Source organism: Euprymna scolopes, chromosome 13, assembly GCF_053919585.1.
Source record: "Euprymna scolopes isolate OS-2025 chromosome 13, ASM5391958v1, whole genome shotgun sequence".
In the NCBI taxonomy this organism is placed as follows: Eukaryota; Metazoa; Mollusca; class Cephalopoda; order Sepiida; family Sepiolidae; genus Euprymna; species Euprymna scolopes.
In genome coordinates this window covers 64535878-64561738 of record NC_136494.1, presented here as the reverse complement: position 1 = coordinate 64561738, position 25861 = coordinate 64535878, and the positions used below count along the sequence as shown (strand labels likewise).

General features: G+C 34.1%; 1 protein-coding gene across 1 annotated transcript in view; it reads right to left on the bottom strand.

Moving 5' to 3' along the window:
* Nucleotides 1-25861, bottom strand: part of LOC145292051 (dynein axonemal heavy chain 5-like) — a 579775-nt gene that overhangs the window by 97936 nt on the left and 455978 nt on the right. Inside the window, exons 69-71 of the mRNA XM_080138079.1 lie at nucleotides 25542-25724; nucleotides 15127-15370; nucleotides 7614-7919 (exon numbers count right to left, since the gene is read on the bottom strand). Coding sequence (XP_079994205.1) covers nucleotides 7614-7919; nucleotides 15127-15370; nucleotides 25542-25724 — 733 coding nt within the window. The remainder of the gene's footprint in view (nucleotides 1-7613; nucleotides 7920-15126; nucleotides 15371-25541; nucleotides 25725-25861) is intronic.

The following is a 25861-nucleotide window of genomic DNA, read 5'->3' as shown; positions in this document are numbered from 1 at the left end:
ACCTATAATAACAACAAATACACCGATAATACAAACCGAATCGATTATACAAGTTTGTTGATAAATTGAATTACAAATGCTACCTATGGCATCGTTAATAAAATTCACATTTATTTCTGTAATTCATCCTTATGTAATAATGATAAAATTTCAGTCTATGCCTGACTTGTCCACCAATTTTCAGTCAGCAATACCGAACCGTCTTGATTTTATTACTAAGTACACCTGTTGGAATTATTTACAAACCATTGGATTGGGCAAAAAGTTTATTCATTTTATTTCCAGACTACTAAATATCGTTTTATATTCTTACTCTTCAACTCTTGTATTTGGTGTAGCGAGTATGTTGACGTCTCCGAGTTCTTAGAGTTTTGCTTGTATTTTAGGTCTTGAAATGGAAGATCAACAAGAACACTACGGCATCTGATGTTTTTCTTTTTCTACAGAAAAGGAAGAAAAATCTACAGATACTTGCATAAAGATATGCCATGTGTACAGGGATAATACTTTTACTGAACAGATGTGCCAAAAGTGGCTATGTCGATTCCGGAAAGGAAATTTTAGAGTAAGAGATGCTTGGCAAAAGATGATCGACAGTGACTAAGTGAAAGTCATAGTTGAATAAGATTTCCATTTCACAAGCAAACAAATTACAGACATTTTCAAAATTTCCAAATAAAGCATGGAAAATGAATTGCATTAATATCAACTTAAAAAAATAACTTTTTGGCCAAGCCAATATTTCTCTTCTCTTCCTTGATTAAAAATATCCTTCACAAAAAAAGACAGTAAAAAAAAAAAAACAACAAAAAACAAAAACAAATAGATTGTATACTTCCATAGGTGCCTTTTATGCAAGTGATAATGACTAAATGGTCAATCACACGAACTAACAAACTGGTTGAGCCAAGTTCGAATCCAGTTCGTTTTACAGAAATATTATCATTTAGGATGTTGGCAACCTTCACATGGTCACTCTCGTAAGTACCAGATGTCTTTCCAGAATAGAATTCTGACTAAAAATATATTTTAGAAACCAATGTCAACATTAGAACCATCTAATTTATATGATGTGAATGAGTGTTTTTTTTTTATTTAAGATTTTAATTCAAATTTATTGATAAATTTGACACATTCTTCTCTTGGTACTAATTCTATTTAAGCCGTGATGATGCTCTTCAGCTCAGGAATAGTCTGTAGATTATTTTGATATATGTTATCTTTCAGATTATTCTACAGATAAAAATCTGGCTAGGGATTAAGATCCAGTGAGTGTGAAGCGAATTTAGAAACACACCTTCAACTGATGAATTAGTCACCAGTGTCTTCACCTATCATTGAATGGCAATAAAACAAAGACTGGTGGACATACATGACTGAAACTAGGTGGACAAATCAGACATAGACTGGAGTTTATTTCAACCAAACATGGTTAAATCGCAGAAAGAACTGTAAAATTTATTAAAAGATTCCATAGATGACATTTGTCTGAGGAGGAGGAAACAGTAGATGTATGTATATGTGCATGTGTGTAAATATTTAACCGATAAACTCTTAAACTACTGGTCACATAGGATTGAAATTAACAGGAAAAAGTAATCTAACACCAAAGATGGTTATAAGTAAAGTCTTTGTTTGAATAGATTTATAACGCGTACAGAAGCTGGCAAAGTGTTCATTTCAACTTGCCGATATTTCTATTAGTTGGCGGATGCGTAAACTAATCATAAATAAAAGTGGTTTAATTTTATAACTTTCTTATCTATCTGTTGGTTTAGCTTAAATGGTAGCGAATCTTTTGGTTTCGATTCTAACTGATGGCACCCTAAGTCGTTTTTTTTTTAAACTTCTGAAATCAATATATATATATATATATATATATATATATATATATATATATATATATATATATATATATATACACACACGCACACACACACACAGCTGATCCAAAGTTTAAGACCACTTAAAAATCTTTAAAAAAAAACAAAAATTTTTTTAAAGGATAGATTTTAAACTCTTCCGACTTAAGGTTACCAATACTACAATCTAAAAGGTTATGAAAACAAAAAACCTACATTTCAAAAATTTATTTTGAAAATTTACATTTTTATTGAATGATCAAAATTATAAAACCAGAGACAAAAATTCTATTAAATTGTACAAAAAGTGTATGAAAAGTGCATGAAAACATTCAACAAGCAAACTTAATAATGAATTACACCTCCACTGCTTTTGATGGCTTCAAAAATTCTTTGGGGCATGCTAGAAATAGGGTTTGCATTAAGATGTGGAGGATCCTGCTGTAGTTTCTGAAGATGGCTTCACGAAGTTCATTTTTTGTTGAATATTGTTTGCCATTTCGATAAACCTCTCTTGTCACCCCTCCCCAAACATTTTCAATTGGGTTCAAGTCCGGTGAGCCTGCAGGATGTCCCAAGAGATGGACTCCATTTTCTAGTAGAAAGCTCAAGGTCCGTCTTGCAATGTGTATCCTGTTGGAATAACCATACATCCCCACACAAACGATGATCCTCCATCATCAAAGATGCTTTTTGTAGCATGCAAACATAAGCAGCTGCTGTCTGACGACGCTGCACCACCTCTAGCTCCATCGTCCCTCTGTAAGAAAAGGCACCCCATACCATTATGCACCCTCCACTACTATGATGTGTGGAAGAGATTTCAAGGAGCATGCTTTTTTCATGCCAATGTCGCTGGAAGCCATCGGGACCATCTAAATTGAATTTTTTCTCATCAGAGAACAGGACTTTCTTCCACTTCTCAACGTCCCAGATTTAGTATTCACGACCAAATCTTAAGCAGTTCAATTTGTAACGTGGAAGCAATCGAGGAATTTGTTCACGCTTTTTATTTACCATGCCTTTTTGTTGTAAGTGTCGTCTGATCTTTATTGGACTGCAATCAGCATCTGTAACCGCCTTAATTGTCCTCTGTCATTCATAACAACCCATCTGATTCTCCCACTCAATGCAGGAGAAAGTTTGCTTTTCCATAATTCTCAGTGTTCTTTAGAAAGTTTCAAATAACAGTTTTACTGCGATTTAGCTTAGCTGCCATTGCTCGCTGTGACAAACCTTGCTTATGGAATCCTAGAATTCGAGAGCGCTCAACTTCGATTAGTTTTCTTGCTTTAGGCATGGTAATACCTTTACACAGTGATTGCTAATCTCTAACTGAACTAAAAACATTAGAATTTCGATAAATCTAACAATTGGTCTTATAATTTTGATCATGTGTAAAAAGCCTAATTTAATAAAAATGCAAATTTTAATATAACATTTTTGGAATGTACTTTTTTCTTTCCATAACCTTTTAGATTGTAGTATTAGTAACCTTAAGTCGGAAGTTTAAAATCTAACCTAAAAAAAAGGTTTCTTTTTAAAGATTTTAAGTGGTCTTAAACTTTTGATCAGCAGTGTATATATATATATATATATATATATATATATATATATATATATATATATATATATATATATATATATATATATATTAGTGTGGGGATGATTAATCGGAATCGGGAATCGAAAAAATCAGAGCTTTTAGAGGTATCGGAATCGGTATCATAATCGAAAAAATTGGAGCCTATTTTCCAATGCCAAAACCGATTCCTTAAAATATCTTTTTTTATTTGATTTTGGTTTAAGAAACATCTCCCACTGCTTGTAGTAATAATAAAATAATAAATATTTAGTTATTTAAACTTCCAGTAAAACTAAAATCTCTAGATTACTGCCTCACAAGCGTATATTTAGGTTTGAGAAAATATAGGCACATTTAAGATGTGCTTTTATAGTATTCAGGACAAAATAACACTATAAAAGATAAATATTTAGAGATTTCTAAAAAAATCGGAATCGGTAATTGTATCGAAATCGCGAATTTAATATGGAATCAGTAATTATATTGGAATCGGGAAAAATATCGGAATCGTCCCATCACTAATATATATATATATATATATATATATATATATATATATATATATATATATATATATATATATATATATATTCAATAGAGAATTTGCTCTGTAATAACAAATACGAAATCTGCATGAATTAAAACATATTTAAGCATATTTTATGACCGGCAAGGTCGGGCGCCCCTGTGCTAGTAGATATATAAAAGATCATAAAACCTGACCCACAGGATACCAGCAGAAAAATTCTTCAGCGTTCAAGTTTAATTGGATTGCGAAAATAAATTTTATGTATGTTTTTGCGTTTTACATCGTCTCTTTAAGATTGTTGTTGAAAGATATTGGTCACAATTAAATCCGAATTATTTTTTTTTCTTTTGCTTGTTTTTGTTTGTTTTTATGTATTCTTGTTTTGAATCGGATAATGTCTTGTTAGTTCATTCTCCACTCAGATAAGACTTAAGGCAAAATCATTTGTCCAGAGACCAGAATCTTTTTTTTTCCTTTAGGCTCAGACATTTAATTGGATAAGAAGAGGATAGGTAGATTCCATAATCAGTCTTTGACAATTAGACAAAAGTAATGGAATTATTCTCAAATTATTTCGCTTTGTCTGTTTGAAAAAAAAATCTGCCCACACAAAAAACCAACAACTGCAACAACAAAAAACACATCCATTTCTGAAAATAGAGTGTTTGCTTTCTAATTATTTTAATTTCAAAAACACAATTGTAAATAACCTACATATAGGTGTCTACGATAAATGACATTTCATAGCATTAAATGAACTTACAGGATCGATATGGCGCTAAAGCCCAACCAACGAACTTAAATTACTTCTCTCCCCCCCATTCGTTTTATTATACCGGTAGTCGAAACTCAGTAATAACCTTTGAAAAGCAACATGAAGGTGCAAATGAAAAAGAAATGTAAAGGTACTTAGCTTTTAAAGCGCTCAAGACATTTCTTTATTTTAATATGAACTATAGGATCTGTTGCAATGCATTTTTCCAAATTGTAATCTAAACTTTTGGGAGTAATATACTATCTTCAGTATTTCGTGATGTTATGTGCTGCAAGTCGCGAAATATTGTGTTGTTTGTATTCATTTGCTTCTCCACTGAGCAAATTAGGCACAAGGCCGTTTTTAATGCGGAGAGAGTGGGAAAGGGATCAGCTCCTCCGAGGGGGAACTGGATAGTGACAATTGGTATAAAGGGTTTCCCCTACATTGACCAAAACTGATTGCTACAAGAGCAATGGTCTGATATATGGGATTTCCCCCCACATATAACTTTGATTACAGTATCTGCCAGAACAGCTACTACACTTTGATCTTTGCCTCCAGGATCCAGAAGGTAGGGAGGGCGTTTTTAACAAAATATTGTGCTGTTGTTGAGTTGAATAAATTCATAAGTTTATTTTACCTTTAAATTTCGAGATTTTGAGTATCATTTTCTATTAAGAGTTGCTTTCGAACCTTATTTTTATTTGTTTATTTTTTTTTATTATTATTAAAGCAAATTCCCAGTAGGTAATGCTCTTGAAGCAAGAAGTAGAAAGTAACGTTGGAACAGGTTGCCTTGTTGTGAATGCTCGCCCTTCAAGATCTGGTAGCAGACTAATATGCATTCCATCCCTCGTGGCAGTTGCCTGGATATGACCCCCCCCCGCTCCCATGCGGCATATAATCGCCTATAGTAGAAAAAGGGAGGACGCACATGAAGTGAAATCACGTGAACACGTGAATCACGAATACCAAAACTCTAATAAATGGCGTACTAAAAAGGCCATAGTTTTCTAATTCCAATCCAGGCGCAAGGCAGGTAGATACATAACTTATTTCCTACAGTATCGTTTTATAAAGAGGTTCACTGTATTTTGACTATCGGAATAAGACGTATTTCACCCTTAAAATTAAGTGGGTTGTAGGTTAAGTAATTTAAGTGACCTCCCAAATCTGTATTCTGCTTCTTTTTTTTTTTTTTTTTAAATACTCCTTATTACCGTTCATTTATTAATTGTTATGGTATACAAATCACCCCTATTTAAGAACTAAGTGGAATCAACCAGTCCTATGGATACCACTGGTTTCAGAGTCTAAATGGAGACATTCATACCATGTTTAACTGCATGCAACGAACACGTTTCTCTCATCACACTTTAGTGGTTCCTGTATTCTTTATGATAATTACGATGAATACATATATTTATACGCTTTACACTACTTGTGGTTTCTTTCATTTGTGACCCCTAACACGGGTCTCCAACATTAATAAATAATGAAAATTTCATTAATATCGGATAATCTGATTTTTTATGGATATATTTTTTCAACTAGTATTTATTTATTTGGAAGGGGGGTCAAAACAAATTGCTTTCACTTATTGTTCGTTTCTAGTAAACGGGTAGAACGATAGGAAGAATAAGAAAAATAAGGGAAATATATTGTAAATAGTGATTAGACGTTAAAAGTCTTTAAACGATCTGAAAGAAAAAGCAATAATTCATCTGAACATACATATAGCTGTGTACACTGGTCCCTGGAAGACCAAGCTGTAACGAAATACAAATAGCAGTCATAAAGGAAACAGTATCTATTCTTAAAAGAGCCCTCTGATATAAATTTAAATTATAACAGCATCAAGTGTTAGCTCCAGGAGGGAGGGCCTTGATTTCTTAAAACTTACTGAAGTAAAATAAAAAAAAAAGAGAGTATAGAGGAGAGAACTTGAATGCCTACTAGACACTATCCTTGAGTATCTAAGGTCTCTCTGTACAGGGTTTGCCAGAAAAACCTGGTATGAGGATACTTTCCCATAGAAATAAATCCTGACCAAATATTCAAAATCACATAGTGTTTGTTGCCCAAATAAGATCTCCTCACTATGGCTAACACACATTAGCTTTTACAAGGAATGGTGCATCTTTTCCATGTGATGTTACCTCAAGTAACTGCATGAAGCTGGATACCCCACCAGACTAGATAAATTCTTGTCCTGGAATCCAGTAAGACCAATAGACCAAAATGAAAGATATACATACAAAAATGGTTAATTGGGGAAACAGAAAATTATGTTCTCAATTTCTTTACTAAATCAGTGTTTGAGAGATAAAGAACTTAAATGGAATATTCGAATATCTATGTATCTCATATAGAGTTCAAGTGTTAGCCCCAGGTTGTGGGCTCCTTGATTTCTGAGAATTTCGACTGAAGTAAAATAAAACAAAAAAAGTATAAATAGATGCATTTAAATGAAATATATAGTTTTTAGTTATTTCTTTTTCTTGTCTTATGCTGAAGTTGTTGTCTGGTTGATGACTTCCAGCCTCTTTTATCTGATATTATTTCTCTTGTGATGTCCGCTAGGATCAGGTTCTCATCAACTGATTCCTTCCACGTCTTCATCAGTTGACTGTGTGGCTTTATATCACCATCACTGATGTAGAACAAAATTGAAATCTGGGATGTTTTGTGACTGTATCAGTTGAGACGTTGTTGTGTGATATAATTTATCATGAAGGCCTTTACATCCCTGTCCTATCGTTTGCCGTTTTCTTGTCGATCACGTCTCACAGACATGCAAAAGTACAGGTTGGGCATGAAACGAAGAAGAAAATGTATTGATTAAGTTGGAAGGAAAGAATTCAATGAATAATGGTTTACCTTTGATGAAGACTTGGAACTCTTCATTCCTCAGTCGTCCGAGAGCTATCTCGATCTTTAACGTCATCAAGATGGTAAAGAGGAACTTGTGCTTCTCGTAAAGTCCGCGACACGTGTAACAGAACACCTCAAATGTCAGGTAGTCTATGATGTTAACAATCCGTTTCGATGTCACAGGTGATTTGACTGACTTGTCCATAGACAGGTCGAACAGACCGAGGAATTGTTTGAGTGATGTCTGATACATGACATTCACCATACTCATCTCGACAATCAAAAAGTAGATGATGCTTCCTCGAGTTGCCACTGAAAAAAGAAAGCGTAACCATTAAAAGCAGACCCCCAGAGAAAGAAAGACACTGTTTGGTATATCGTTGTCTTATATGCACGTTTGAAATGGCATTTTGTAATGCGTTTCCATGGATACTTTTGCTGTAAGATATTATTAAAGAAATAAATGACGAAAACAAATTAATTGCAAAGGTGCTTATACAGTATGAAGCAAAGGTGAAAAATCACAGTTCCAAATAAATTAACAGCAAAATGCTTTGACATAAATACGTATGAGACAAAAATAATTATCTGCACCAAAAAATAAAAAAAGGAAATATTATCGAATAGAATTTTAATTAAAAATAAAATCAGTTTTATCGTGTTTTGTGGATCAGAGCGGAAGTTCCATAAACCAAGGGGAGATAAGTCAGTCTATAAGTTAGTGAAGTAATAATGAATGACAGATCGGCAAATCATGAAAACTGATTTTTTAAAAAATTAAATTTCTACACGATAATTTTCCTAAATTTTGGGTGAGAATACATTTTTTGCATGATGCGCAAGTATATTAAAGGGATATTACTTGAAATGCGATTTTCACCTATGCCACATACGGTATGAGGATTAGTATAAATTACTGTGACTTATTAAATCCGTTGGGTAATGTTGACGCTTGCAAAAATCTTCATACGGTATCGCAAATCTGTTCGTACGATATTGCGAAATTATTCGTACGATATTGCAAACTTATTCGCACGAAAAAACGAGCGTATATGTGAATTGCGAATAAAAATGAAAAAACGAATGATTATGATTGAATGCTGTGAACATAAATAATTATTTTAATTTTATTTTTAAAAAAATATTTGCATATGGTGTTAGAGTTTGTTCATTGAAATACGGACCAAACTTTCAAAAGGATTTAAACGCGTAATATTATATATTATATAATTTTTATTTTTTATCTGTTAGATTTTCATTAGGTACTAATGCGCTTATTGTACCACGATGAAATAATAACGTTATTATTTAGAAACCCATTCTAAACGCGGGCCTTGTTAATTCTTCTGTACTTTCACCGAACAATTTAATAAACAAAAGATACTGTCACAATTAATTTAACTTGAAAATTTTCTCTAAAGAAAAAAATATATAGCACGGTCCGTGATTCTGTAGAAGTACCAAAGGTTATCTTCAAGTTTTTTTTTGTTTTTTTTTACATGGGGGGGTGGGGTGGGTCACCGCTTATCAAGGCCCAGAGGCCACTCGAGGATAAGGGTTAATTGGTATATATTAGTCATTGTGATTTTAGCATAGTAAACATTAGTGGGAATTTACTTAGGGGGACGGTTCAATAAGAACTTGTTCACGTTGGACTTGAAGACAATCAGATTGTAGTCAGCTGGAAAGCAGGCAAATGGAATAGAGTTCCACAGACGAGCAGTTCTAAGAAAGAAGCCCTGTTCATGGAATCTATGTTTAGGTGTAGGCACGGATAAAGAGTATGGGTAATTGTTGATAGTGGTTCTGGCAAGACGGGTGTTTTTCGTGAAAGTCTGGCGAGGGGGGACCAGAATGTTTGTTTAAAGTAGACATTTGGCGAGATAATTTACGGGTGCCTCTCCCGTGGGTCGATCGGTAGAACTGTCAACGTGATGGTTCTAGGTTCAATCCTCGGCTTGGGAGAGATGCTAGTCTAGCAGCACTGATGAAGTTTGATACAACGAAATAGGACTGTATATTGATGACTACAAATATATATATATATATATATATATATATATATATATATATATAATACTGCATATATATTTTTCAGTATTTATTTCCAGTGCTCAATACGTGAGTAGAGCTCAGTAGCAGCATGAAAATATATTCATAGCAAGTAAACTACACAGAGACGTTCATCTCTTATTCCTATAGGAAATCATCAGGTTGACTGTTAGCCTGGTGATTTCCTTCGGGAATGATACATGAACGTTTATGTGTAGTTTAATTCGTATGAGTATATTTTTTTATTCTAAAACAATATTTAAAATATAGTTGCCTACGAACACGTGTTTCGTCGTCTAACTCCATGACCGAACCTAACAAGATCCGAAACCAGAACCTCTGATACTTAAGCCTGACGATATATTACTGGTCATTACAGAACACCTCAAATGTCAGGTAGTCTATGCTGTTAACAATCCGTTTCCATGTCACAGGTGACCTGACATTTGAGGCGTGCTAGTAAATTAAACGCACAACTTTTAGAGATATTATTTGTTAATTTTTATTTTCAATACTTTGAACGAATTCAACTAGTTTTATGGAAAAGCATTTTACGTAAATACTAGGTGGGAATAATTTTTCTCTTCACGAATGTGACGGCGCTGTGAAAAAAATATGTCACTCACCCTTTTTATTCTATCATGATAATAATCCAAAATATCTTCATGCAGAATTTAATTTCCAAAACATGTTTGGTACTTATACAGTTTAATCAGGACATTAAAAATGAAAATATCGAAAAAAGTTATATTGTACGTATCCATTTTGGACTGAAGTTCTCCAAAACAAAATTTCACGTAATTTGATCGAGTATTTTTTTTTTTTTTTTTTACAGTGGAAAAACATCTTTATATGACAGCGCACTTAAGGTAGATATGTTTGGATTTTTAGAACACGCCACAGGGAGATAAATCGGCCTAAAGTGCCGACATCCCCTCCCCATGTTAAATGATAGCTTTTCTTCCTAAAAATCTAAACATGGCTACCTTTTGATCGATATCATAACAAATTGTTTTTTGTTGTAAAAAAAAAAAAAAAAAAAAAAAACTACTTGATTAGATTGATTTTTTTTTCGGAGAACTTCATTCCATAGCGGATACCTACAATATAACGTTTTTCAATATTTTCATTTTTTTTAATGTCTTGCTGAATGTACAAGTGCCACATTTTTTGTTGATTATTTTAGTGAATTTTAATTTTTAATATAACAATATAGTGAAACACAGGAAGTCCTAACGTTTTGGAGCCATGGCATAATACAACAGTGTAAGCAAGAAACCACATCATTCGGTTTCACAAGTATCATTGTCCTATCCCTCCTCCTCCTCATCCTCCTCCTCCTCCTCATCATCATCATCATCATCATCATCATCATCATCATCATCATCATCATCATCATCGCTATAGATTAAACCCTTTTTTTTATTTACATATTGTTGTTTTTGTCATTTAATAAAACGAATCTTGAAATATCATGCCGGCGCAAAAGTTGTTGCCGATTTGTAGAAGTGATATTTTAGACCATTGTAATTTATTTCATGCATATTTTTATTGATTAAACAATGATTGATTTATAACTCTTTCTTTCTGATTATTAAAACATCGTTCATAATTTTTCTGCAATATTCTCATTCATGTTGATCCCAAAACGACCTTCTTTAATCAACAGAAAGAGAATAATCTTCCACCATGATATAGCTCGTCCTCACACAGCAATACTGACCAAAGATCTACTAGAAAGATTTGTTTAGGAAATCTTGCCCTATTATGCATATTCTCCTAACCTATTACCCTCAGATTACCACTTATATTGAGAATTTCAAACCCATTTTTATAAGAGTGACAGAGGGGAATCATGTTGTAGAAAAGGTCGTTATTGTTTTGAATAATAAAAAAAATGTTGTTCAAGATGATTGGTAAAAACTTTATCCTGATATCCTATTAAAAAAACAAACAAAAAAACAAACAAAAAAAAACAAAACAAAAAAAAAAACAAGTCCGATCATCCCCGTTTATATTTCTTTGTAAAACAAACAAGTACAAGTATTCCTGGGCAACACTAGATAGATACAGCTAGCACGTAATGCATTGTTTTTCTGTGTTTCATGTTTCGCCATCTCCAATGCAGGTGCAAGACTTATACAAATAATAAACCACTGTACTCTGAGGATAATTTATGGCATAAAAAATGTTCAGGAATTGATCAATTTTCAATGAAAACAACCGGCCCTGATTTAAGGGATAATCAAAAGTAAATGATATTAAATCTTCCCTTCTGAATTACACAAAAAATTAAATTATTTTTCGTTCATTATTCAGTAAATATTTAATGTTTCATGAAATAACATAACTGTAGACAATTTTTTTTCACAGCAGCAGATCATCTGCACGATGGCTTCTCATGTAAACAGTTATAGTCTTGTTGTATAGACGATACGTAGCAATATTCAGTATTTTGGTAATCTTTCTTTTCCTTTTTTGTTGCATGTATTTCTTTTTTAATAGCAGCGATTTATAAAATTTATTATCATTTGGGGAGTTTTATAGTTTTTTTCTGAGGGTTTTCTTTTTATTTTATACTATGAAAAAACACAAAAAAAAAAAAATATATATATATATATATATATATATATATATCCTGTACGCCTTGTCTTCCCAATCTCATCTTCCATAGAGAAGGGAGCAGCTGTCCCAAAAATATCCACTTTCCCTTGTTGCTACGCAATATCAAGTATTTCTTTTCTTCACACTGAATCCGATGATGTCAGGTTGGTAAATCTATCCGGCTTTTCACTAGACACATGCAGAAATTACAATTACAAACTTTTTCCAATTTACCAAAATTGTGCACCTTTTAACAAGTGCAACAATTTAGAACCAAACATAATTCAACTAGCTGCATGTTTAGGCTATGATGGAGAGTGCTCCTTTATGTGATTTTCAATTCTCATTAGAGAAAAATTGTAACTCTTTAACTACGATAAAATCTAATTTAAAACTTAACTTCTTATGGATTTCTTTCGCTTTTCTAGCCTTATCTAATCCTATGCGTAAAATTCCGTTTTAAACACTATTTTTATAAACCTGCGTCTGATATTGGTACAGAATTAAGATTTGTGAATTTACTTTATAATTCATTTTGATAGTGAGAAAGTCTAAATAATAAAACGAAACTTGGCAATTCATTCTATATTTGTTTTTGATATACAACTGGTTTCATTGCATCGATTTTGTAAAACAAAGATTCCGTTGTAAACAACATTCTCGTATTGACAGTTGTTCTGTTATTGAAAACAAAATCAAAATACAAAAAGATCACAAGAACCAATTTCCGAATAAGGTGCCAAAATAAACTCTGTCCATTTTCTTTGTATTGGATTAAACAAGTTCCTATTTTTATTTTCAACTTCTTCAAAAACAATTTAAAATTTGGACACGAAGACCATTTAGCACAATCTTTTTTTTTTTTCAATCTCATAATTACTGTACTTTTGTTAGAAATTTTCTTTTTCATATAATTAGTTGAGATCTTTCACGTCTATTTTAAAACTAAGGATCTCCTTCTCTTTCTGATAATGTGATAGGATCGACGCCCCCCCCCTCTAGTGTTAGGGAGTAAAAAAGAAGAAAAATATAACAAAGTAAATGAGGAAACAAGTTTTTTGGTAGAACAATGGAGAGGAAGTTGTTCACCAACGTACACAAAGGGAAGCTGAATAGGATTATTAATCCAGGTGTAGTGGATAAAGGACACATATTGAGAGTTAGTTTGTGGGCAATTTTAGGTGTGACGGTGAATTGTTGTAACTTTTGTGGACAGTTTTGGGTTTGCAACAGTTGACAGTTGCAAGTTTGAACAATTGGACGCAAGTTGTGGTTCAGAACAGATCTAAATGTGTTCACATCAACTGATGAACACGGTCTCAACAGACAACTAAGATGTGGACGTTTGTGGTCAGATGGGCGATGGTGTCATACACACATCCAATTGATATTTGCAGAATTCGTTAGAGTTTACGTTATTTTGCTTTATTTTGGTTTATTTTTATACTTATATACTTTATAGTTGCTGACAAGATGACTAGAGAAGACAAAAGAAAAGAAATGCATGACGCACAAAGTTGGAATCAGCAATCATTGTCAAGTGGGGTAGAACATGGTGGTATCACAATAGCACAAAAATCATTGCATTGCACTTAGGGTGGATACAAATGTTTGGAGTGTATGGATACTTTTACAAGATATGGATAGAAATTGATTGCCTACGAATAGAACGTGAATGCCTACTAGTGTCTACGGTCTCTTTGTACAGAGAATGTTCAGGACAACCTGGCAAGAGGATATATTTTCCTACAAGTATACCCTAACTAAGTACGGCATAATCACGTTGACATACTGGTTCTCACCAGATCACCAAAGTTAAGCAACATTGAAACTGGACTAGATGGGTGACCATTTGGGAAGGCTAGGCGCTGTATGTACCTTCTGGAAAGGTTGGGTATGGAGTCAGCACCTTCACCCTGTAAAAAGAACTCTTCACTACAAAAGCATCTCCAAAGTTGTGGATAGCCTATGTGGATTGATGGGTGGGTACCCTGACTAAATATTCAAAATCACATAGTATTTGCAGCCCAAATAAAATCACCCCAGTGTGGCTAACCTACAGTGCTTTACATGAAAAATGATGCATCTTCTTCAGGTTATGTTGCCTAATGTAACGACACTAAGCTGGATACTCTACCAGACCAGATATATTCTTGTCCTGGAATTCAGTAAGACCAAGAGATCACAAGAAAGGTATGCTATAACATATTTAACTGATCAATTGGTGGTGGTGGGGGGAGGAAATTGATATTCTTAACTTCTTTAATAACTCAACATTTGAGACGAAAAGAAATATGATTCGAATATCTATGAATCTCAATTGTTAGCCCTTAGGAAGGGGCCCCTTGATTTTTGATAACTTCGACTGAAGTAAAATGAAACCAAGAGAATATGAATTTGCTAAAACAAATATAAGATGACCAGCTTTTCATATTTGGCATGTTGTAAAATAACACAAGGAAATAGTAAATAACTTATGCCTAATGCGAAATGTTTGTGCAGCGGTTTTTAAAGAAGTAGAGAGTGCTGGAAATTTGAAGAGATCGTTTATCACTCAGATTCCAGGGAACACCACTGCTTATTTCCAATAAAGATTTATTAATAATGGTTTGTGTGGACACTCCAAGTTAATGAATAATAATAATGATAAAAATAATAAATGTGGATTAACGTTACATAAAGAAATATAAGTATGTCATTATTTAGGTTCTACCTAGAATTTATCACCTTGTGTTATTGGATGATTCAGCTATTGTAAGTAAAAGCAGTAAAATATATTGTACACAAATACAACCAGTGAATAACGAAACTCTTAGCTTTCTGTAATTCGATTGTTTTAAAGAATGGTTAACAAAATACACACCTGGTCGAAATTCCTCTCGGGCAGTATTTATCTTGACCTCCGTGTCTGCAGCTATTATCAGTTTTTCACTGACTTCTTGCGCTGTAGCTTTCGTTATGCGCAACACTTCAATGAGTGACTCATCCTCAACCAAGGAACCTTCCGTTGAGGTCAGTCGGTAGAGTAAGTTGTCTTCCAATTCTTGCATCTTGCGCTTATTCATAGACACTTCTTCCAACAACTTGGTTCTTTCTGCTTCAAGTTCCTATATAAAAAAATGATAAGAATATTCTTCATAAAATTGTTTTCTATCTATTTATTTATATAGCAGTAGTAGACATACCCGTGATCTGTTGGGTCACAACAAATATAGGATTCACATGTGTATCATCCTATACACACATTTGTTGACTAACAACATTTCAAGTCCAACGTAAAAAAAGTTTTTGATGAGCCGTCCCCTTAAGTAATTCGATTTTCAAATTTCCACTACTAACGATTATTACAGTATTGTCCCATTGACTACTGCACACACTCATTAACCCTTATCCTCTAGTAGCCTCCGGGCCTTGATAAGTTGCGACTCCTTTGTAACCCCCCCCCAAAAAAAAACAAAACGGTATGAGTGAAAAGAAAAGTCACGCCCAAAAATTAAAGGTGTGTTTTTTAGAGGCAGCAAACATTAAATTGAAATAAATTATAGAAAACTATTTTTTATTACTCAAAGATATTTGTGTAATATAATACACAATAATATTTTTACTACACAAATATTTTCTAAGGATTAATTTGTGGCATTTATAATTTAAATACAATTTCGACCATATGCCCTCCCCACCCCCATGGCTCGCATATATATGGTGTATCTTAGAAGTACAATTTTCATTAACTCTGTGCATCAAATTAGGTTTATTTTGGCAATAACGCATTAAGTGGTCTATTGTGTCTGATTTATCAGCGTAGACATGGAATTTTACATACCCCCTAGGAAAATAATCTAATGTGGTTAAATCGCATGAACGAAGTGGTCAGGTGACAAGTCCATTTTGTAAAATTATTCATCACATGTAAATAAAATAAATTTACACTGTTTGCAAACGCTGCTCGCGTGTCAGTCTCTTCATGATGAATTGCGAAACCAAGCTGAACTCAAAATAACCAACAGTAGTTGTCAAATCTCCAAGTAAAGAAAATAGAGTTGTCAACTTAAAGTTTGCCGCCTCCTAAAAAACACCTTTTATTTTAGAAGAAGAAATTATATATTTGCATAAACAGAAGCTCCCAGAGAAATATTGATATAAAATCAAAACTGGATGTCACGTTTGAAGTTTTCTACTGCGTCCATGCATTCGAAATCATTTTAGTGCCTAAAGTAAAATCATTCTTTTGAACCGGTCACTTTATAATGATCAGAATTTCAACATTCCAAACAGAAGAACCGATAGAAAACAAACCAATACACGATGTTATGCTTAACTAGCCTTCTTGCCTTTTGAAGCTGAAGGAGAGCAAATGACTGTTCTCAACTCACTCATATATACTCTCATATACATACGCACTTACAAAGAAAAAGCTTAAATGCATACTAGACACTATTGTCGAGTGTCTAAGTTCTATCTGTACAATGGTTTGTCATGACAAACTGGCACGAGGATATTTTAAACACTGGCACGAGGATATTTTAAACACTGGCTAAATATTCAAAATTACATTTTTGTGGCCCAAATAAGTTCTTGGTATAGCTAATCCACACAGGCTTTTACGAGGAATGGTGCACCTTCTCCAAGTGGTATTACCTCCACCAGACTAGATAAATTCTTGTTCTGGAATCCATCACACCAAGAGATCAGAAAGGTATAGTATAAAAGGTATAAATAAATGGTCAATTGGGGAGAGAAGAAAGGAAAATTATGTTTCAAACTTTTTTACTAACTCAGTGTTTGAGATGTAAATGAGAATCTTAATGGAATATTCGAATATCTATGTATCTCGTATTATTTGGATTCATTGGACTATTATTCTCATCTTGAGTGCGATTTTCACAACGTTTCGGTTAATATAACCTTTGATATCTAACTCAGGAATTTGGATGTAATTTCAAGCAGAAACCTTTATTTACTTCACAGGGGTAGCGTGCTCTTGTTCCATCAGCCATGACTGGATAGTGGTCTTAAGTAATTCGCAATTGTATTTTTTGGTCACCTACACTGAGGATTGAACCTTCAACCTTCAGGCGAATATCACTTTTTGCAATTGATTTTTCCAAGTACTCTAACCACTGCGCCACGGGTCCTTGCGGACAATTCTAGTATGAATTGTTAAGTGTGTGAGACATTATGTTGAACAAAGATGGCGGCAGTAAATCAAATCCGTGAAGAATCAATGCAGGGAAACGGAAAGGAGTTCCACAAGCGTACAGTTCTAAGAAAAAGATTTTGTTCATGGAATGTACATTTAGGTTTAGGCACAGATAAAGAGTATGGAAAATTATTGACAGTGGTTTCAGCTATACAAGTGTTTTTTGAAAGTTTGGGAAGTGGGATCATAGATTGGAGCTCATCTGAGCTCCAATCTATGGTTTTGATAATCTATTACTTTGATAAGAAATTAACGTCTCACACAGTTTATCGCTTCAAACGAGCAAGAATAATTTTCATTGGTTGCAAATTTATGTTAAATCAGACTTTTAGTGACGGTGAAAAGGAAAGAGTAAGCTAAATGAATGGAGCAAAAAAATAGAGAGTAGCTTATACAAGCTAGCAATGTTTTACATTCGTTTGCTCTGAATCTCTTCCTTCCAATCGCATTTTCATTTAGTATTCAATTAATATGGAATTTAGAATCAAGAGATCATATTAGTGGAAAATTCATTATAAATAATGATTTCTTTATTTCAGGGCCATCAAAAAGTCAACAAATAGGGAAAGAATGATAGCTTATTCAAGCCAGCAACGTTTTACGTTTGTTTTGTAACGTTATTGTCCTCTTCTACAGGCTGTATGCAGAAATATGTGGACATTTCCTAATTTTAAAATTGTAAAACAAATGTTAAACGAGGGGGGGATAGCGAATTAAAAGGAAGATGTCTGTTTTGAAAAGGAAAAAATCAATTGGCGGTGAAAAAATGAGAACAAAACGATTTCTAAAAACAATCTACAGACGAATAACAGTCTATCGTCAAGTAAAATTAGAAAAAATAATAGTGTACGGAAAATATTTAGACATTAGAAAAATGTGAAATTTATGGGCTTGAAAATTAAAAAATACTTATTTGTATTTATAAAAATAATGGACCATTCTCTTTTTAATCAGCGGAATTTTTGAAACCGGAAAATTTATTTATTTATTTAATTTTTTGTTTTTTAAATTATATCCAGCTTTATTTATTATGTATATTCGTTTTGTTTAAATCCATAAAATAAAACAAAATGTGGAATCGTGCTTGAATGCCATAATGCCAGTACAAGTAGATTGGGTTGACCATCGTCTGATGGGTTGAGGGTACTGGATAGACAGTTCCTGGCTGCTGTTCCCGACTGGTAGTACAGGAGCCCTAACTCTTTGGTAGCGCTTAGAGCGGCTGCTCCATCAACAGTTGTATAATATCGGGTTGTTTGTAGTGCCATGTCGCGCATGGAAAGGGACCCTGCACTCATCTCCGATGGGCTATCCTGAGGCCACAATCCTAGTAGATGGCAGGACAACTGATGGTCTGCTTGTGTCTGGTATTCTGCATAACCACTTGTTCAGCACCCCTTACCTTAACTGATACTCTTAAAAAAAATGACAGTACAATAAAAAATTATGTTAAAACCAGGCCCAAACTCAAACAAAACCAACCTGCCTTCTCACTTGAGGCTTGCATTCACAAACATCCGTTGGCTTAGAACTAATTTAAATTCTGTCGAAGCATTTCTCCTAACAAACACCCCGTATATCTTAGCACTAAGTGAGACTAACCTACACTCCTCCATCCCCTCTAACTACTTTAACATGCCTGGATATCTCCACTCTGCCGTAAGGACTCTGACAGACATATGCACGGGCTTGGAGTATATATTCGGAACACTCTCCCCTTGACTAGAGAAATAAAACTAGAATCGGACGATCAGGCCTTTATGTGCTTTAGACTTAACATGCAGCATAACATTAGCTACTTTTATTTTCTCTACCTCTCTCCCTCGACCCAGGATTGTACCCTAATAAACAAAGTCTATAACAGCATAGATACAGACCTTTCCCTCAACACTAGCGCACAAGTGCATGTATTTGGTAACTTCAATGTCCACCACAACAACTGGCTTGGATTTTCTACTCACACAGACGCAGCTGGTATGACAACATATAACTTCTCTATATCTCGTTCCCTATCACAGATGGTTACGTTTCCAACCCGTTTCCCAGACCCACAAGAACAACACTCATCACTTCTAGATCTGTTTCTGACCACAGTTCTCGATGACTGTGTAACTAATTCCCACAGCCCACTTGGGAATGCCGATCATGCAGGGGTAATAGTTGAAATCGCTCTAAACTTTAGAGCCAAAACTGAAGAGCCACTGCACAAAACAACGAGATATTATAAAAAGGCTGATTGAGAAGCCATCAGGGATCTCATCAGGGACGCCCAATGGCAAAATATCTTTTCACTTCCTGCTGAACAGTGTGCAAATGAGACCACTGAATGGTTCAAAACAGCAATTGAAGCAAATGTTCCCATACGGAAATTTTATAGCAATCCCCACTCTCCCCAATGGTTTACTTCTACTTGTGCAGCCGCCATCATGCAAAGGCAGCATGCGAACCACAGATTTAACCGACATAAGTCCCGTTCAAACAGGCAGAAGTATATAGAAGCTAGAAGTAACTGTAAGAAAGAAATAGCAACAGCTAAGAGAGAATTTACTGAAACTACCAAAAAATGCATCGAAGCATAGAAATTAGGAACCCGTGACTTCTGGAAAATCTACAACAGTGTAGTAAATAATGGGCAATCAACAACCTTTCCACTATCCAACAATCATGAGGTTGTTTGCTCTGCAACTAAGAAGGCTAACATGCTTGCCAGTCGGTTTGCCTCAAACTCCACACTGGACCCTGCCAACCACCCTCTCCCTTACTTTCCTTTGTGGACAGACACCACACTAGACGATCTGAAAATCACCCCTTCTCAGGTGCATACTATCATAAGAAATCTTGACACTGCAAAAGCATGTGGACTTGATCTCATCCCAGCTGTGCTATCAAAAAAGGGCTCTGCCGAAGTAGCTCCAGTTCTCTCCAAACTTTTAAACAAATGTCTTAATGAATCTTGATTTCCTGCCTGCTGGAAAACTGCTTCTGTAGTACCAGTTTTCAAGAGTTCTGGCAAAAGAACTGACCCAGTAAATTACTGCCCCATTAGCCTCCTCCTACTTTTCGCCAAAATATTTGAAAGCATAATTAACCAAGCTCTAGTCCATCACCTTACAGATGCTAAACTTCTGACTGACAAACAATATGGATTTAGACAAGCCCGTTCAACAGCAGACATCCTAACTGTAATCTCAGAACGTATATAGCATTCACTGGACAAAGCAGGGAAGGTTAGAGCGGTAGCTCTAGATATATCTAAGGCTTTTGACAGGGTATGGCATGAAGGTCTTCTCAGGAAAATCAGATCATATGATATCACTGGAAGAATACATGACATAATTAAATCATTCTTAGATAAGAGAAAAATTCAGGTTGTCCTTGACGGTCGTACATCTAAACAATATGATATAAATGCGGGAGTGTCTCAAGGTTCTATCCTAGGACCTCTGTTATTCCTAATATTCATCAATGACCTCCCTGACAAAATTGCCTGTGAGATGGGTATATATGCTGATGACACCATACTCTATAACAGACATGACAGGAAAACAAATGAACACATATCTAAAGAAATGGCAGAAACACTAGAGGATTACCTTCGATCTGTAGTGGAATGGGGACATTAATGGATGGTCACATTCAATGCTGCCAAGACTAAACTCGTTTCCTTCAATAATTACAAGAAACCTTCTCTACCACCAATAGCAATAGCCAATGACTCTTTATATAAAAGTACATCCTTTAAACTCCTCGGCCTAACGCTCTCAGGAAACATGAGTTGAGCGTATCGCCAGGACCGCTGCAAAGAAGGTAGGTTCTCTCTACTGTGCTAGAAAGATACCAACGCTGAAAGTATCCTATACCTCTATAAGGCCAGCATTCGCCCATGTATGGAGTATTGTCATATTTGGGCTGGTGCATCTGCCACTAGTCTCTCGCTCCTAGACAAGGTTCAAAAGAGAGTCGCCAATCTGATAGGTCCTGAACTGTCATCAAAACTTCAGCCCCTGTCCCATCGACGAAATGTTGTATTCCTCTGCCTTTTCTACAAGTACTTTAGCGGTGAATGCTCTGACGAACTGCAAACACTTGTGCCCCCTCGACGTAAATACCCCCGACAAACCCGATAAGCAGCTAAATCCCACCCTTTCACAGTAGAGATCTCTAGATGTAAGAGAGCCTTCTACTCCAGTAGTTTCTTCCCCAGGACAGCTAAACTTTGGAATTCCCTGCCGGGTCCCTGCTTCCCCAACTGTACTGACATGCATAAGTTCAAGTGCAACATGAACCGACATCTTGCTACCCAACTCCCTACACAGTTCCCCTGATGCCTATGTCCCTGATAGTAGCCCCCTACAACAAAGTGGCAATGTGCCTTGTTTGGGGTGAAAATGTAAAAAAAAAGAAATGTAAGAAAAAAACAAATCGTAAATAAAAAATGAAATACGAAAAAAGTACGATTCGTAAAATGCTGATGTAAAAAAAAAAGAAAAAAAACAGAAAATGACATTTATGGATTTTTTTTTGTGTGGAAAATGGATTGATAGTGTTCTATTTAAGCGTCTCAGCAGGGGTTCAATTATTTAGCATCTGCCGTAGGGTCTTTTCTGGTGTTTATATATTTTCATTTTAAAAAAAGCTCTACATATGTATTAAGCCTTTTGAAAAAAAATTGTTTCTTTGTTCAATGCATTCAAACTGGGTATTGGTAAGTTTACTAATTGAATACTTGAGTAAACTTAAAACGAATATCGTTGAAATTATGATTACATTTGCCAATCATGGCATAATAATATAACTATTGCTTAATTAAAAGTATCTACAAGTTCTGTAGTCGTTATTTCACTTTAAATATGCTCATAAAATTATACATATATAACATTATTCATTATACTAAAGGATAGATATAGAGAGGGGGGCACTCCTGCTGACTTTTGTCTAATTATCATCTAAAGCAACCTGACCTCTCACTTTAGACAGTGTATTTCCTGTATTGTCGGCCGGATGGATTCACTTTCAACTGTTAATTGTTCAACTACCTAATTTAACTGATCTCGCTATCATGTTTTATGTTGCTGAGGACACCTACACAACTTGACCTGAATCTAATGTCACAAAAACATGTCACTTTTTATCAGGTGTTGTTGACATCGGTGTCAAATGACCATTTCCTCAATGAAATAGATATTAAGATTGCAGCATCTATATCACACCTATCCACCCACGCATGCACACAGATATACTCACACATAAACACACAAAAAGAATAGAAATTCTTATAAAATATAATATTCTGCTTGTTCTTCCTTAGTTAGTCTGTCCGTTACACTTTGAAAAAGGCCAAATACAATTTTTGAAGGACAAACTGATTTTGAAAAAAAATGTTAAATTCGCGACATTTGGTTTTAAAATACAATCTGACAACCCTGCAAAAGAATGAGAGTGACCTACCTTTGATGGAGCCTCGTTTTAGAACCCCATTCTAATAATATATGACAACTGTAGTAATGGTGTGAGAAAAGAAATCGCAGTAAATTCGATGTGTAGCAGTTCTTCAGCAAAGAAAAAGTCAGCGAAATGTTAAATAAAAAATGGAACACTTTTTGCATTATCCATAAAGATATTAACTTTATCAAACCACGTTTGTTGATTAAATACATTTCTCATTCTGTAGAATTTCCATGGATCCTGCTCGTAATATAAACTGCAATAATTACATGCTTATAATTTATTGCTTAACAGAGAAAAATACATCTAATATATGAAGAAAACTTGTCTCTGTGTATTTATGTGTATTACAGTATTACTGTTAAATAAACTAGCGGGATCTGTGAAAATTCCACAGGAGACTCATTCATATGTAATATATTGATGTTGGCGTTCTGTAGATGTTCAGTGTAAATGAAGACACTGATATTATTGTAGCTTTTTTTGTTAAATACTTATTCAAAATTCTGTGCAGATTACCGAGTCGGACAGAAGATTCATGCATTCAACAAGATACACCTGAAGAATATCGGAGATTACATCGACCGAAACATTGTGAAAATAACATTTAAGGTGAGAAGAGTAATAATCCAAATAATAAGAATGTGCATAATTGTTGTTTGGTCGGATAAAAATATCGGAATACATTTTTTTTTCTAATGGTATTTTACATACTTTTAATTTTGAATAATGAATTTTTAAAAAAGGTTCAAGAATTTATGAAATTGATAAGAGCATTGATCCAAAGTATTGATCTCGAATCTGCGATTAGTTTGGCTCTTAGCTCAATCATCTATATATTAATACAATAGCGTGTGTGTTATTTTCAGTGTTATGCTTACATCCAGGTCGTTTAATTGTTATGTACTTCCATTTCTTGTCATAAATTATTTTATCACGAATTCTTCATGAGTTTTGGTTTCGGTTTCGATTATAACTGATGGAACTCAAGTTATATATATATATATATATATATATATATATATATATATATATATATATATATATATATATATATATATATATATTAGTCCTCGCACAAAAGAGCAGGAGACAAAATGTTTTAAATAATAATAATAATAATAGAATAATAATAATAAAGACTTTCGCTGGCGAGGACTACTATTGATTGTAACCAGTTATACATTCCTTTTGAAATTTTCATCTCTATTTTTCTCGTTATGTGCTGAATATTTGTTAATGAAACCTATATGAAATATGTTCCTTATTAAATTTTAAAGATTTTCTATTCTGAAAGATGTTTAAAACAATTTCATCTAAAAACGTTATTTTAAAGGTTTTGTTAAAAAAATTTATATTTTCTCATTATTCAGACCTGTATCACAAAGAGGGGGGTGCATAAAATAAGTTGTGGTGTGAGGAGAAATACAAACTGAAACAGAGAGAATATTCAGACCTGTAATAATACAAAGAGGAGGTTGCAAAAATGAGCTGTGGTGTGAGGAGAAACACAAACTGAAAAAGAGAGAATATTCAGACCTGTAATAATACAAAGAGGGGGTTGCAAAAATGAGCTGTGGTGTGAGAAATACAAACTGAAATAGAGAGAAGGAGAATTTTAAAGCATAATCTTAATAAGATAAGATAAAAGTTAGAAAAGCATTTCATCCAAGGCATGAAAACTGTTAAACAAAATGTTTTTGCTATAGGCTTTAATAATAAAGGTACAAGATTTAATTTGAAATTTATTTATCTTCAAAGTGCACTTTTATAAATTTTAGAAAGTAAGGTATAAAAATTTAATTTAAATTGAATCAAAAAATTGCCTTCGATTTATTTTTTGTAATGTACATTTTGTTGCAATTCAAAAACATTATCTTTCATCTAGCAATTAATGATATAGATATAAAATTTTCAATGATTTTTTTAAAGTGCAACTGAAAGGTTCCGAAACGCTTAGCCAATGAAATCGCAACAGTCAACAATTGTCGAATGGTATCTTTTGTTTATTAAATTGTTTTTTTACGGTATTGTTTCTTTATTCAATTGTTACGTGAAAGAATAGAATTGATAAAAAGCTCCCTCCCCATGCTAAAAACAGCTTTCTAAATAATAATATTGTTTCAACATGTACAAGTAACTTTTTTTCCATTGAAATTAGCATCTGGGGATTGTTTTCGATTATAGTTGTTTTTTCTTTCTATAACTGTTTGCTAACATTGGCCAGCGTTTTCGTGAAGCACACACACACACACGCGAGCGCGCACACACACACACACACACACACACACACACACACACACACACACACACACACACACAACGGTTTCATTCGATATCTTTCTTCCCGGAATATGTGGATAATAACGAGGTTCCTATTCTGCATAAAATCATGAAATAAAATAAAAGGAAACATGCTTATTGCTATTAAATTGCTTCCCCACGCGAGCAAATTGTGACACAAGGTCCTTTTTAATGTGCGGGAAAACCAGCTCCCCAAAAACCAGGCACTCTGGCAGTAGGCAAAAATGAAAATTGCCTTAGTATAACATCAGAACAGATACTACACTCTGATCTTGAAAAATTATTAAAGTTGAATGAAAACATCAATATAAAAACCTTTTTGTGTTTACCTGTTTTTCTTTTAATATGACAATTCCCAACAGTTGATCTTCTAAACCCTTCATGGTGACAGTGAAATCAATGATTGATGTACGAGCAGAAATCTCTGGAGTGTACGCAGGATTGGGTAGTTTTGTGGTGATGTAAATACGAAAACCGTCCATCACGTCCATTTCTTTGTCACCCACCTTAACCTGAAGAAAGAAATCAGTAAATAATTTTAAAAAGTATCCAGTTTTCAGCTCGTCTGAAAATTTTAAAACGTAATAAAAAGGTAATTTTGAAAAAATAAATTAAAGAAATGAATTATGAAAAACAATTATCTTTTTCA